This window comes from Anarrhichthys ocellatus, unplaced genomic scaffold (genome assembly GCF_004355925.1).
Source record: "Anarrhichthys ocellatus isolate YVR2014 unplaced genomic scaffold, GSC_Weel_1.0 scaffold24, whole genome shotgun sequence".
NCBI lineage: Eukaryota > Metazoa > Chordata > Actinopteri > Perciformes > Anarhichadidae > Anarrhichthys > Anarrhichthys ocellatus.
This window is the reverse complement of record NW_022280054.1, coordinates 2947529-2964237: the sequence shown is the minus strand read 5'-3', so window position 1 is coordinate 2964237 and position 16709 is coordinate 2947529. Positions and strand designations below refer to the sequence as shown.

The 16709-nt window shown below is 40.6% G+C and overlaps 1 protein-coding gene across 3 annotated transcripts in view; it reads right to left on the bottom strand.

Moving 5' to 3' along the window:
- grik4 (glutamate receptor, ionotropic, kainate 4) overlaps positions 1–16709 on the bottom strand; it is a 254553-nt gene that overhangs the window by 100257 nt on the left and 137587 nt on the right. For all 3 annotated transcript variants that reach the window (XM_031860591.1, XM_031860593.1, XM_031860592.1), the window contains one exon: positions 2159–2323. In XM_031860591.1, the coding sequence (XP_031716451.1) occupies positions 2159–2323 (165 nt within the window). The remainder of the gene's footprint in view (positions 1–2158; positions 2324–16709) is intronic.

The window sequence follows — 16709 nt, the reverse complement described above, 5'->3', positions numbered from 1 at the left end:
GGTTTTGAGCTGGTGCGGTGAATCCAGAGGCAGTGAGTCGAATGATTAATAAGTAATCCCTTAGTCACCCATGGGGCCTGCAAGACATGAACACACTGACACCGTACACAAACATCCACATGTATACACACATTTACAGTACATGCTCACACATTTGCACCTGTCTGCATGGCTTCACCAAATTCTAAAGCTGAATGATTTGACTGTCAGCCAACATGCTCCTGGCCCCTGTGACACTTTGATTTGCTCCCTCTTTTGCACAGCTAGCATGTGTGAGAGACAGAGAATGTGCATGCAATGCCTGTGTCAGAACTCTACCCGCTCACCAAAGTTTATTTGTTACTCCCTGGACACTGATGTTCAATAATGCTGTGAATTGTCAAGAGCAGTACTGTGCCTCTCACCGCGGTCAAATTAAGGTCAGAGGGTCGGCTGAAATCCCTATTCTCAGCTTGACATTGATTTTCACAGATCAATACCAAGCTATTCAATAGCTGGTATTGGAACCTTGGAATGGAGGGCTGTAATGAGTTTGACTTGTAAAATGATGACAAGTTTTGCTGGTTAGAAGAAGGTGCCCAGAGAGCTCAGTGTTCTGCAAATACAACACAAGCAAACAAAGAAACATCTGCACCAACTTGACGACACATGTGCAGCATTTAGAAAAAGTGCTGCAAGTACCTCACGACACAATGGAAACTGTTTCTTTGAGATCTTAATGGTTTAAGATTTTCATGGGATTAAAATGCTGACAGTTGGCCATCAGTTTCCTAAGGAAGCACCAAAGCAAAAGCACTAACGCAAACATCTCAGTGTGTAATGTGGCTTTATAAGCTATACATAACAGTGAAAGAAGTCTGGTCACGTTGACTTTCCTGCCAGTAAAAGCAGCAAGCAGTCCAGGGGGTCCTCCATTCAGAAGCTGCGTACAACACAGGCAGGAGTTGGTGCTTGAAGGGTGGGGGAGGGACTTTTCTGGGCAGGTATAGCGGCCCCTCTGTGATATTTCCATCTAACTGCAGCCACTGATCCATCCCTAATCCAATTCCTGCCTCCAATTACACGTACACACACTTCCACACACAAAACAATTGCACAATGTACACACGATCCAGCATGCACACACCAACACATGCTACTTTACACACACACACACACATACACAAGCAGAGAAAGAAACACACACACACACACACACACACACACACACACACACACACACACACACACACACAGAGGAACCACATTTAAGAAGGGTTTGAAGTAAACCAGGCAGAGAAACGAATACAGTTGTTGTGGTAAGTGAAGCGGTGTTCCCATGGATTAAGCGGCACCACTGAGGCTCTTGGGTTTGTGAAAGTGGGAATGTGTTGTATTGAAAATCAATGCCCACACTTCTTGTCATAGCTGTTTATATTGGTTGTTTTCTGCGGACACATGCTGTGCTGTATTGATTGTGGAGAGTTTTCATTCATAAACAAAACAAAACAAAAAAACATAATAAACACTGAGGTGTGAGGCAACAAGTCACCACCTAGTACACAGATGTTCTGGGTAGCAGTGAAGTGGAAGCATTGATACAATTAATAACAAATACTCTCGCTCGTGTTAATGGAGTCACCCTCAGTGAAGCATTTGTCACATCTGTGTGACAAATTACTGGCAACCTCTTTCTGTAATGGCCCACTTAAACAGGTCCACACACCTTTCTGTTGAAGGTCATCTGTTTTGACACACTGCAGATTAAGTCATTTTAAATTACACTCCTTTATACATGTCTCTTTTTGATCTGCCTTGCCACAGTAGGGTGAAAGTTGACAATATACAGTCACAGAGAACAAAATACAACCCAGCAGACAAATATAACCACATCATTTCACGTCTGCAGCTATCAAAATGTGACAGCTCATTTTGCGTTCCTGCTCCACAGTCAGTCTGCTATCTATTTTCAATAATTTCTTTGCTTCTTTTTGACCAAAAATGTTGTTAAACCAGACAGACTTATCTCTGTGCACTTGAGGGAAGCGTGAAAAGAAGCCAGTAGGGGGAATTGAAATGACAGGCTTGTTGATTTTAAAATGAGAGACACTTTCTATATCTTTTTTCTCAGTCAGCATATTGACCAAGAGACCCACACCAATTCATTGGCGTTACTTACTTGTTTCCCCCATCTCATATCCACTGTCTCTCAGCAGTTCAAAGATGTCCACCTCCAGCTTGCCCGTGGTGGAGCGGTTAGTGCTCCTGTTGATGCTGTCTTTGGCCAGCGTGATGGCTAAACGCTCTCCTCTGCTGCACTCCATAGGGTCGTCAAGGATGGCAGCTGAGAAGAAGGGAAGGGAAAGTAGCGATGGTTGGTGAGGGTGAAAGGAATAAAAAAAACATCCACACTGGTAACTGCTGTTTTTCGACATTAAAAGAAGGTAACCAATGTGGCCCGTGATCATTCAATTTGAGAATGCATCATGCATTTAAAGCTGCTCCCAAGTTGTATAGATTTATTAGTACTAATACTTGACATTTTGTGCACACTACTCTCCATTAGTCTAGAGTGCTTATGGCATGTATTATGTTAATAAACCCAAACACTTTGTGAGCAGCTTTTACTGGGTCAAATCTACTTTTGTTCTAAAAGGGCGAGTGCTATTTAATGTAAATATCCGGTCTGTATGATGAACGTTTGGAAGCAAAAAAGCTTTAAAATCTTAAGAGTGCTGCAGCAATGTAAATTCATAACATACTGGTATTTTCAAGAGCACAGCAGAAATATACATTCTTAACATGCTGTTTACTGCAGCAAAAGCACTCAAACATTTGTCAGTTCTTTATCTTTCACAGAGGCAGTGTAGGAACTCCAGACACTGCACAGAGATGCTACACTGTTTACATCTACAGTAAGATTCAATCAATCTGCCACAGAAGCATTAAAGAATGATGAGAGAACATTATATACTGATTATGAAAGAATCTGATACCGGTCATGTGTTCTAAGGACAATTATAGATAGACTGGATGTAGATAATGCACTCTTTTCATTTTCGAAGAAAAAATTATGTAATTCCATTCCTTCATTTAGAAATGATTTAAATCATTCCATTATGCATGATAACTATGGCGTGGTATATTCGTATGCACTTTCTAGATACTGTGGCAATAATAAAAGATATTCAATAGAATGATATGCATTTTTATTCAAACTGTATTCTGCGACCTTTCACCCTTAAAAGCCTTGCGTAGCATTGATGCTTCGCTCGACATATTTCTACAAAATAACAAATAACCTTGGAAGCGTATATGAGAGTGAAAAGCTTTAAATTGCGCCTGAACCGTAAGATTCTCAATTTAAGATTATGTACGTCTGCGTGTGCGTGCGTGCGTGCGTGTCATCATGGCAACATGTGGACCTGGAGACACCCTCTGTGGAATTAATCACCACAGAGGCGGGCAGGTGTGTATATGCCGTCTGTCTGTGGACAGATTTTGTGACTGTGATAGCCTTGCAACAAAGCAAGATGCAGTCACACAACTGTACAGGTATGTAGCTGGGATCAAAACGAAGGCTGTCCGAGCAAGATCACTGACGGTCTTGGCCATTACCAAAATGTAATAGATAAATGCAATAATTTAAACATTTCACATTAAGCACTATATTAGGATTCATCCCGACTGCATCATACAACAACCAACATTTATACGAACTATAACATACGAAAATCTGCAGGTTGAGTGTTGTAACCTCAAGCCTATTCATATCATATCATTATATTATATTCCTGGTGTGACTTGATGTAATTATAGCCCACACACACCTATCATATAGGCATAGATGTGCAGAACTGCATACAGAGCTGGGACTTGCTGATCACACAGTCGAATAAACAACAACCAGCTCTAGTTTGTAAAGATGAGACAAATCCACTCATCTAATATCATCACGGGGAGTCGCAGCAATATCTAAAATGAATTGAAATGCTTTGCTCAGAAGCAGAGAGTAGCAGTGACAGTTCATCTGAGGTTGCACGTGTCTCTCTGTCTCATTGAAAAGCTGTGAACAAAGGACATATTAATGTCATTATGCAGTTAATGGACCCACTCGTGATCATGTACAGGCACGTAATGCTTTGCAAGTTTTAGATTTTTTTTTTTGGATGAAACTCAGCCTCATAAATATTCATCTTTCAGCGCTGTAGACTTCTCTCTGTCCGAGGATGAACACTTCAAATCCAGAGGAAAACCCTGTGATTAAGATTAATGTCTACACAGCAGCAAGTTTTAAGTGTGGTTTCATCATGATTTCTTGTCAAGATCACGACTAAAATATTAGACCTCTCTGATGTGTAATTTGACCATTGCCATGTCTTACACCCGAACATATGTAACATCCTTGCACTAAGTCTGCTAAAATCAATATCTTTATATTAATAGTGGATCAAATGACTACATGTACTGCATATGAAAGGGGTCGCTAGTCGAGACAAAGCCACAGAGGATCATTGATCGATGCTGCAGTCTATGAAGCGCTGTCTTTCAGCTCATCGTTTTGGTTTTGTGGCCACACAACTTCACTGTGTTAGTTCACTCTCACTGCTCTTGTCAGCATTTTTGGCCAATTTTACAGCCCTGTTGAACGCTACCTATCAGCACACACAGCAGTAAAAAAGAAACAAGTTAGTTAATAACACTGATGTTGTTATGGAAATTGTTTAAAAATGTTATCCTTCTTAATTTGTGGCGCTGTATGAGATGAATGGTAATGTGATGTTCTTTTATTGGGCTGGGCACCATATGGTTCAGGACACTGAAATAAACAAATCAACCCATTAGCCATTAGGTGCGGCACACAAACAGCTCTTTAGTCAGGGGACTTTGCATTATAATTAATCAATGCGCAATACTGTGTCTGCAGTCATAAGTATTTCCTATGAAGTCTGTCTCTCTGAGAACATGTAAATGTATTTCATCACTTTTGTATTGTCCTGTCATGTTTCTTCTGTATGTTTTATTTTCTGTAAATCTCATTCATTTCAGACCATTTTCCTTGAGAATGAAAAAAAAGTGAAATATCATCTTTCCCAAATCAGAAATAAAAATACCAATAAAATGTAGTGAATAATAACTTACATGCCTTTGTATCCACACAAGTAGGTGGGCGCCAACTAAATAAAAAGCATAGTTCTGACATATCTTGGTCTCCCAGGTGTTGACATTTGGTTGTGGTCAATATTTGACAGCTGGCAAACTAGCGAGGCTGTTTACACAGAGGGAAGACATGAGCTGGCCCTTGATCCATTGAAACCAATCAATGAGTAGCCCAGAGGTACGCTGAGGCGTAGCAGGCTGTGGACTGTATAAGGCAGGCTCTCTGAAAAGTAGGTATGAAATGAGAATTCCTCCGAGGTAACGGCCCATAGCACAGGAACACGATGTCATGAGGCTTTTTACTGTAGCATCTCTAACAGATGTGACCCTTGTGCAAACACGTCAATCTCTGGCTGACCGTAATAATGGCACCCTTTAACAAGACTGTATAAACTCTACGAACGGTGTCATTCACAACAACAGTACTGTCTCAAAAGATTGAGAGCCCGTATTACATGGAACATTTATAACTTAAAAACGCCACTTACTGCACTTTCCTATCTTTCTCTCTGCTCACTCATTCCGAGTAGACACATCACAAGGGGCAGGGAGGTCTGTGAGGTGTGTGTTTCGGGACAGAATGAAGAATTGCTGTTAAATGTTAGTCAGAATCAAAGCACTCGGATCACAACATGTGTCAAGGGTCCTGCTCTGCGAAAATTGGTAACGGAGCCCTATTGTAGAACACTAAAGGAAGGTCCAAACAGAGGCTTGCATTGCCTTACTGAGCAAGTGATGCTTTTTGTGACACAGTAGCTTGAAGTATCTCGGGAAAGAGGCAGCCAAGGGTAAAAAACTCATTATCCTTTTGAAAGATCTGCTGGCTTCTCTATTAATTCAATGCCCGCATCTCTCTTTCCATCAGACCAAGTGCTAAATGCAGATCAAATGAACTAGTGCTTCGCCCACTGTACAAGGTAATTAATGGTAATGTCCTCTCCAACGTGTAGGCTTTGATTGGGGGAAAAGCCATCTGATAGGGAAAGTGGGGGAAATAGTTCAGAGAGACCTTTGATCAAATAAAGCTATATGGATACTATTAAGATCGATTTAGCATGGCGCTCATTTGAATTGAAAGTTAGTGTACGTGTTCTCAATGGTTATATTACCTTTTGCCTGCTCCTCTTGTCTTAGGTAAAGGAACTCATCCATCTACTTTAGTTATTTCAGTTATTTTTGCCATGCCAAAGACTAAGTTTAATGTTTTATTCAAAACAGTAGCTTCTTTGTTCTTCTGTTTTACATGATATTTTGTCATCTATATATGAGAAATCAGCTTTTCTTCAAATTATGTCAACTACTCTACACTCAGAGAAATATGTGGCCCATTGTGTGAGAGCAGTGCAGAGCGGCAGCCGTGAGCCAACCAGTGAGGTACACTCACATGCATTATACTACACTATGTCAACAAAGCAAGGAGAAGCTCAGATAACAACACACATCAGGTAAACAATACTCCACACTATCGTTACATAGCAAATAATTGTTTGCTGCTATATTAATGTTCAAATATAATATTGAGGTATTAGCAAGAGCACGCTAGATCAAAACAATTATCCAACCCAATAACCCAGTGGTGTCTCTTTTCCAATGAAAGTAGCAAGCTGTACTAATTAGCTCAAAAGTTGCTAAATCTAGCATGAGAGTCTCCACGTCGGCAACACAGAGAGCAGGTCCTTCCATGCCTCCCTCCAAGGCCACTCTCCGAAAATCTTCATTACGAATGTAGACACATCATAATGAACGTTACTATTGAAAATATTATGGTTAGCTAGCATCTTGTGGAAGATTATGAATGCATGGGCAGAAGAAGCGCTTTCAGTCAGATAGGTTCAATCATTACATTCAGGCCGGCTGAAATAATTGGACAGGCTTCTTACAGGCCGGTGACATACAGAGAAACCATGTTTTTTTCTTTTTTTTTGGTCAAAGCATTTGTTTCATTGATTGCTGTTAGGATGTAATGAGAATTTCAACAAAAATAGTAAAAATGTTTTTGAAAAGATAACCAACCCTCCCTTTAATGTGGTGCCGTTTAATGTTTGTAATCTGATGGAGCACTGGACAAGGGGCAGACAAATTGATTTGAATCTGGAGATTGTGATGTGATGACTGATCACCTCAAGTGCTTTTTTTTTTTTTTTTTTTTTTTTTAAACGCTCCCTTCCCCATATCCTGGCATCGACTTCTACTTCAGCAACTTCATTAGAGGTCTGCTTGTTTTGCTGTAGCTGGCTGATTAGCCCACCCTATCATGTGTTTAGGAGGGATCAGATTTGTTTTTCCTGACAACATGCCAACACACAGAAACAGAGCTGTGTTCTAATGCAGGTTTGTATAGGCCTTAAAGGAAAAAATCAACCAAGAAGCTACTACGGTCCACGCCATGCACTTGGATGATTAAAAAACAAACACACAATAACAAAGCAGCTCATTAGCTAATCAACCACTCATGAAGGGCATTGACTCATAACTTTAGCTCCTCCGTATTGTCAACGCCCACCTTTCCGTCTTTTTGCTTTAATGTACCAGATTTGATTCACTGGTTCATGTATCAAACATAAATCTTACAGGAACTACTTGTGTCTGATTTAAACTGACACTATAGCGCTGCAATCCAATCAAAGACCTCAATCTATCGGAGAAGTAGAGAACAGTAACAGTGAAGGTCATGCACCTCACATTTGGGAAATGCAAAGGTCTGTCCTCTCTCACCACCTCCAATCATGCCTTTTAGTTTAAAAGGCATGAGTTAGTACATTTTGCCCTCTTTTCACTGAGCGATGCTAAAATGACTGAGGGTGATTAAAATGTTTTTTCTTTCAGCGGATGCAGGTAATGAACGTTCTACACAAAAACATGTGCTTTACTAACAACACACACGCTATGTTGTTAAGATTCACAGATTTTGAAATCTAGTCATCCAGATGCAAACAGTATGTTCCTTTCATTTCAAAGACAGAGGGGCTTGATTTCTGATTTTCTTTTTTTTATCCATGTAACGGTTGTACATCAAACTCTCAACTAATTTAGTATTTTCAACATTTCTCATTTATTTGATGGTTGCTTTGACATTAATTAGTAAAGACTCTAGACAGCCATTGCAGCCTTTTCAGTGTCAGATATTTGCCTGTTTATTTGTGAGGGTGTAAATGTGTGTGCTTGTATCTATGTGTGCCTTAACAACCATGTACTTGTGTATGTCAGAGGTTGAATATGTAGTGTATCATGCTTGTCTAATAGCTGTTGTATTCACTTGAAGCAGCATGACTGTGAACTATACCACAGCCAATCTGTCTGCATGTCTGACTGCATGGCAAACAGAATTGCTAGTTCCACACTTTAATCAATCTCACCCGCAACGCTGTGATGTGCAGTATCAAGGAAGCGGAGGTGCTATCGTACACAATTCGAAAACCTTGCTCACGGAGGACCTGACGACAAAAAAACATATTTCCTGGTGTGACTTGATGTAATTATAGCCCACACACACCTATCATAATGTGAACAAGTTGACAGATGTGTTAAGTCTCATTATCTTAAGGCCGAATGCTAACGCCAACTCTACTGGCATGTAAAACTTCTGTCATTTCAGTTAATGCATATTTAGTCTGGACTTTATACATCTTCTGTTGTCACCGGCGGTAAAAAGGGAAATAGTTAAAACCATAAGCATAGAATTCAATGGGACGCAGTCAATACTTATGATAATCAGTGTTGAAATCACCATTTTTGTGAATAAAAGGAAGCCTTTAATAGAGTCCCTCCGGGCCTATGAGCGTGAAAGCCAACGACAGAGAAGCTCATGAGGGAGCACTGCCTTTGTTTTCCAACTTTCTTGTACAAAGAACCTGCAAGGGCCGATGATAAAGAGTGAAAGGCAACATTGAGATAAAGAGATGATAATTAGAAAGCTGTAATCTACAGTTCTTCTTGATGGTTTCTGACAGCATTTCACAGCAGACCACCCTTTGCCTAGTTGGCTGAGACAAAAGGGACATCAAAGAATAAAGCTTCTAATGTTGCTCTCACATTAGCCAGGTCATGTAATTATCAAATAATCACAGTATTACAACATGAGCAACGTGGTAAAAATAGTTGAAGAAACATTTCAGTAGATGGATTTTTAAAGACCAATTCAGAAATGTCACCATATGAATTGGATTAATGTGGCCGTAAAAATGATTCAAAGGTTCAAAAACACCACTACAACCTCAACAGGATCAGTGCTCTGTCTACTGTATTTACAATTTCTCAAAAAACAAGTTAATGTTTACAGAAAATGAGAGAGGGAGGAAAAGAGGAAACGTGTCCCAGAAGACACTGCAGCATGGTTGTGGATGAGCGAGACAGGGTGATGACAGCTGTCTGAGATAATAATGACTGGTTGTATGTTCAATAAGACAAGTGTTACTTTATCATGTATTCCCTTGTGTGTACTTTACATATGGTCGTGCATGTCTACAAAATGCATGCTTGAAAATCAAGTGTATCTAAACACAGGTTATATTCATGATCTGAGTTAGAGGCTCATTACACTCGGGAATAATGAGCAGCATGTGTGTGTGTCTATTGAATGCAATTGTGTCTTGGGAATACTTGTTTATATAATGCTCTCTATTTAATTCCTGCTCCACTTCAGCTTATTACCTGGCACCACTGCAGAGCCACGCAGCTTTAAAATAACAGCTAGCCAAGTACAAATACACAACTAGCTGATGCAGTGCCACAGAGACTTTAGGAGCTGCAGAATCTGCTGAGGTTTAGGCAGAAACAGTCAGGAATGGCAGCTGTAACTTTTAACAGCCTCTTTAACTGACAAACTATTCAACCCAAAATCCAATTAAACCCAAGATCACACAACATAATGAGTCAAGTCATGTAATAAATAAACAAAGTCCCCTCGTCATTTTTCTTGATTGCAAAGAAAACGGCTGCAAAAGTAGTTTGAAGAGCAGCGATTCTTCACTCAATAAGCAAAAAGATGCAAAGATGCCGCGTGTGATGGGCTTGAGTTTGTTTACTAACAGATGAAAGAAAAAAAAAAGAAGAAATATTTGGCAGACATTGTATTTGGCACAAACACACAGAGACTGCAGATGGTCGAAATGCTGCAGATGTTGACATGAAGTACTAAAGATTCAATGGATGCACACTACAAGATCCCCTGCCTGCTATTGTTAATACATTAGCACCAGCAGAGTGTTGCCAGTAGCTGCACAATGACATTTGATAAATTGAAAGCACAGAAGTTGTTTGAAGAGTGTTTGCACCTATGGGATCCTGCCAATGTCAGCATGATTACAAGACATCCACAAAGCATAAAAGGCAGTCAGTGGAGAACCAGTCAGTGGAGAACCTGTCACTGGAGCGCTCGGATTGATGAAAACGGACATGGCTAGGTGGGTTCGGGAGTGGCGGATGCCAAATGACAAAAATCATGGTGGATAAACAATAACCGGCGGTGTGAATTGCATTAACATTTTGGGCTGCAAGTTCACCCTCCTGTATGTACATAGAGCAGTGCAGTCTCATCTTTTATTTCATCCACTGACAGACTGATGCTGCTATTTGTTCAATTCCACTCCCACCAGGTTGGAAAACTCTGAAAGCAATTCATCAGCAGAAAGAAGCCCGCCCCCTTCTCTTTCTCTTGAATCAGCTGAGCCAACGTTGATGTCTTTATGCCCACTAATGGTCCTCCATTCTCAGTAGCTGTTGGCAAACATTTCGACTTTAGGAGGAGCGGGGTGTTTCTGACAGCGTGGTGATAGAGAATGAGCAATGGTTGTCATGGAAAGACAGCAGGGAGTGTGATTCATTGTATCCAGGCCACACTGGCCTGTGCTTGTCTCCAAGAGCCCAGACACACTGGATGTCTATTCTACGCACCAAGAATCTGAAGTTCTCGAGGCGGAGCTTGCTTTGCAGTAAGGGCTACCTGCTGGCTTACAGACATGCTGTTGGCACATGCAGACGTGTGTTAAGAGCGGCAGAGGAGAGGATCTTTGTAACTTTAGCACATCCTTTTGTAACAATTGAAAACGAAGACCAGCACTCTACATCTTTCATTTCAATCAGCACAAATTACATTTAAGTTTCATTTAATGACAGACTGATACTTTCTGCTGGACCCACACAGCACTGCTAGTGGCTTACAGGGCTGCAATGCAGTTCATAAAAATACTGAAAATATTATAACTCGGAAAAGGGCCCACAGTGTCAATTGTTGTATCCTCTGTTGCAACAATTATCAGGTAAATATAAAAATGGGATCGTCCCCGTTATACAGCGAGCTATTCTATTAGGGAAAGTGCGCTTGCACATATTTGATTGACCAACGTAGCTCCTTGCCGGATGAAATAGTGAAACAGTGTGTTACGACAAAAGCCTTTCTATTGTAGGACAACCTTGCCTATTTCTACCACGGTCCTCTGTATGCAACCCCCTGTGCCAATGCAGTGGTCTCATTAAAATGAATGAAGGGGCTGCATTTTGATGAATATGGCATCACAGTTCAGTATGCTCTTTTGGTTACCTTAAAAAAGTGCACAAAAATCCCTGAAAATATATCAAGGATTTTCGGACCGGAGGGTTTTTTATTGTGTTCTCACCGCAAGAACTAGGGACTATCGTAGTTCTTAGAACATCGTTTGGAGCTCCTATTTCAGAGTAGGTACTCTCCTAGTACAAAAGGATCTGTGAGTGAGGTAAGTGTACTGTAATTGGTCAAACACATAAGCTAATGCAGCAACGGCAACAGACATTTTTTAAATTTTTTAAATGTTAGCCATGTTAACAACTGACAACACAAAACACAAACAACAGCTGGTAACAAAACACTTCGCTGTCACTTCAGTGTTCCTATTGATGGTGCAAATGCAAACAGAGAAAAAAGCCCTTGAGGTAGGTTGTTCTCAAGAAAGCTCCCTTGTGGGCAGTTCATCTCAGGGAGTCCCCAGAACAGTTTGGTCCAAAAAAGCCTCGTCTTCTCCATGCTTTATGACAATTACTCAGTGAATGGATTTTGAACATTAATAGTAACAGCTGCCTGATGGCAAATGGTCAGCAGAAAGTCACATTGTGATTGCAAATTGAATAGCACGCCATCTTTATTGGATCAGTCCCGAAAACACTGTTACAACACAAACATACAGTATTAGCCTTTGCTGCCTCCAGCCTGCCCATGACTCCCAACTGACCTCGATGGAGCTGGTTGACAGCTCTGTCACTGTCAATGCCGTGATTGTGACACTCCAAATTCTTTTAGGAATCAGGATTAAAGGAAAATGGAAGTGGGAACAGTGAAAGACAGCTATGAGGGGAAAAAGAACATTCCTTCATTCCTTCATGGAAGGACGAATCCCCATGGGTCAAACATGACGACAGAAATAGAAATATGGATTGCCTGGTGCGTTGCCAGATCCTGTCAAAGCTGGACACACCGAACGAGGAGATCATTCTTTAAAGGCTGTAAAGTCTCTTGAGGCTCATGACAATAGTTGATAACACAGACGGACAGCAGAGACAAATTCCAGCTCAACCGCCTTAGGAATTCTTATCCTATGGATATGTAAATTAAATTAATAAATGTGACAATAAATTAAAATCAACCAATTGGTGGAACCAACAAAGAAATAATGTCTAGGGGGGAGGTAGTCTTATGAGCGATGACCCAATTATGGCCTCTGGAAAAAAAAAGTTAACACTGAACCTTGCCAGTGCTAGCGACATATGGTCAACGGTTAGAAGCAAAGGTGTAAAAGGATATGTATTGGTGTATGGTGGTGTTAATGAACCTCTGAATAGTTTATTTTACTTTTATGCATCAGTAAACCTGCAAGAGACCCAAACCTTCAACCCTTCAGCTCGTATTACACAGCAGATTAGCTTTGTGTCCGTGTGGTCCTCTGGCAGAGAAAAACTTAAACACCATCACTTGAGAGAAACTGGCAGCACCTGGTGCACAGCCTGTGGTTCAACTTCCGCGTGAAGTCTCCGGGCATCTTCAATGAATTATGACACACCTTCCTACCCCATCTCTCATGCTCATACATCCACACATACATTTACTTTCTGGTCCTTTAAACAACCCCCACCTCCTCAGCCACAGGAGGATTTAAAGTCAAAGTAATAAGCCTTTCTGACTAAAATTAAAGGAATGAGTGGAGGCAAGCTGGGAATGAATGGTAAAAAGTTATTTTTAAATCAGTCTGTCTAAATGAGTGAAGAATAATGATAGTTTGGACTGAGAGAGTCAGAGTGACAGATGTGGGAGTAGGAAAGCGATTTAAAGGGATAGTTACAGACTGAAAGAAATAGGAAAATAGAGACAAAGTGACAGGAAGAGATGGCGACAGAGAGAATATCCTGAGCGTCCTGTTGCAACGACAAAAAGACAGATTGTGACTGAGAAAGACAGCGATACGGCTGACACACTATTGGTGTGTGACGGCACTCTGATAATCTTGATGAGGATGAGGATGGTCATTAAGATTAAAACAGCGACTGTGCGGTGGTTGTAGTTCGACTTCTGGACCCTGGGGATGGGAGACAGACAGTCGGGCTGTCTGGCAGGCAAGCAGACAGTAAGTCCTGGGGGAGTTCCAGCTCTCAGTGGGTGCCATTACCTGTCAGTCAGCATATCTCCCTCAGCAGGCCTGGCCTACAGATAGAGCCACTGGCATGTAATTGTCTGGAAGGTCAAGGGAGACCAGCGGTCGGTTTGATGAGAGGGAAAGAGAGAAAGGTTAAGAGGGAGGAAAGAAATAAGAGCACAATGCTGATGCAGACATCGACTTGTTAGAAGGAAAGTCAGTATGCTTTGCAACATGCTGAAACCTGTTATGTCTGCTCTGCTTTAATGTCGTACACTTTTCTTTTGTGTTGGTTTCGTCTATACGTTGCTGTGCGTTTGTCTATGAATTTTAATTCCGATTCAATTTGAGATTTTGTTATTTTAGGCTGCCTGGAAACATCTGGCCGGGGACAGCAGATGGAAATTAGCCTCTCTGGCTCTCTTACAGTGCAACTGTTGATTGGTGTGCATTGTCCCTGAAAAATAAATAAATTAATTAAAATAAGTAAGTGCTTCTCGACTTCTTCGAGACTATATATACATTCATAGGCTGAAGTAACACAGTATCCTATAGTATATGTACTGTAATAGCATTTATTACCTGATCTCAGAGACACAAATAGACTGCTGACCAAAAACAGCAAAGTGTAGGCTGAGAAGAGCTTCTGGCATTTTGACACGGTATTTTAACCTGCGGCAAACTGACCTTTATTATTGAAGGATATGCCTTACAGTGGATGACAGAAGCACTTGTTTCATAACAGTCTGATGGAAAGACCTCAAACAACTCTGATTTACGCAGCTGCCCCTTCTGTGCGATGAAGTGAGCTCGCGGACACCAAATGGCAGATCACGAAACAGGTGCCGAAAAGATCACGTTTGCTTAAAACAGCTGTTCCCCCAATTCATGAAGGCAAACAGCTGTTCAAATTGAACAGTATAACAGTAGACTATTCACTGTTTAAGGTAAGAAAGTGTTTAAAGACAATCATCTGTGATATATTACTGTATGTTATAGTCCAGGGGTGTCAAACATACGGCCCGCGGGCCGGATCCGGCCCGCCACGTCATTTTATGTGGCCCGCGAATCCGTCAGATTAAAAAAAAAAAAAAAAAAAAAAAAAAAAAAAAAAAAAAAAAAAAAAAGGTATAATAATTTAAAGTTAGACTTGATAATAAAAATATTCCCATAGTCGAAATTATGAGATAGAAAGTCGAAATTATGAGATAGAAAGTCGAAGTTATGAGATAGAAAGTCATAATGATGAGATACTTAAACACACAGTCACAGAAGCAGCTCTTTGGCTGGTTACTGTACACTTAACATGGAAATGTATTGTGAGTATATTGAAGACTACTTTAAACGTGGCTTTACAACAGACACACACTTCACGTGGGATTGTGCAAACGCACCCTTGAAATGATTTTAAGCATTGAACAAAGTTATTGTATTAACTTGTGTTTGATGTTTTCTTTAATAGTTTGATCTTTGATAGAGTAATGTGGGTTTCTTAACCCTAAATTAAAAGGATTTAAGTTACAATAACAGAAATGTGCTGAAATATATTTTTACATTTATATAACTGCATGTACAATATTTTAACACTTGAATAAACAATAATCAAATGCACAGACAGTTATTTACCAATATGTTAGTGAGTAGATACATTTACACAGTCTTACATGTACAACCGGCCCTTTGTGGGCGACCGTGATGCTGATGTGGCCCAGAGTGAAAATGAGTTTGACACCCCTGTTATAGTCCATGCTTAGCCCATCCTCAGTACATCTGTTTTGTACATGATGACATTTTAGGCTCCATCGATGGATGCATCTTCCTGTACCACCAATTGGGCTAATCACAAAATTTACAGTAAAGGTAAATTTGAACTCAAATGTGATACTTTATACACGGTTTCAACTTTGATAAAAATAAAACACATTAATTAATTAGCCTGATTCATTCTGAAATGCCTCAACTGAAACACTGTGCTACACACATAGCACAGAGACGCTATAGTTATATGAGGGCACCACAATAGGGCCATATGGTTGAGTTGCACTAAATTCTTAATGCTCAGCTAGTTTGACAAAGATCAGAAGATGTTTTGACAGGCAAAAGTGCCCCAGTGGCAGACCGAAACACAAACAAAGAATGCCACTGCTGATACTTGGCCACTCAAAGCACAGTGGGCAACAATGATGGTATGATGATAAAAACAAAAACAAAACATATACTGTATTATATGCCAAAAATGGCTTGTGAGAGGATAAAGATGTTTTCTATATAGTATAACGATTTGAATCAGACAGCTACACACAAAGAGAAAGAAGACACTGCACCATTCTTCAGTTATCCGTTAGTACCATATAGCTGTTTCTCTATCTTTGAGCCTTTGATGTGACAGTCTGGGTAAAATGGACAGACATTCAGCCACTCCAATGGTTTGAGTGCCCCCGAGGGGGTCAAAGCTCATCCTGTGGCTTTGGGCATTGCTACAGTATAATCCACATGAAAAGGACATCAGCAACCTTTCTCTCAATCACTCATCTCTCTCCCTCTTGGTCTGCCTCATTCTGTTCCTCTTTATTTATTTCTCTCTCTCTCTCTCTTTCACACTGGCGTATACTCACACTCTGAATGATGTCCACTGCACATGAAGAATTGATTTTGTATCACCATTGCAATAGGACAAGCAGTGGTATTGCTAAACTCATGGATTCTGTGAGTATCCATCACCCGCAGAGACAAAACCAAAGCTCCTTGGGACCTTCAACAGTATCAGCACTCGTTCGTACTGGATATCCTCTGATACTAGCTCTCAGTCATATATCTTTTTTTTTCTCATGTTAGGACAATCTAATGAAAGATTTAGAAGAGCAGCGTGAGCAGCGTGAGCAGGATGTATCTGAGAGCATCCAAAGTTCCCATAGCCTTAATAAAGCTCCAGGGAGAACAATCCTGGGCTCTGTGTGTCACACAGCCACTGCT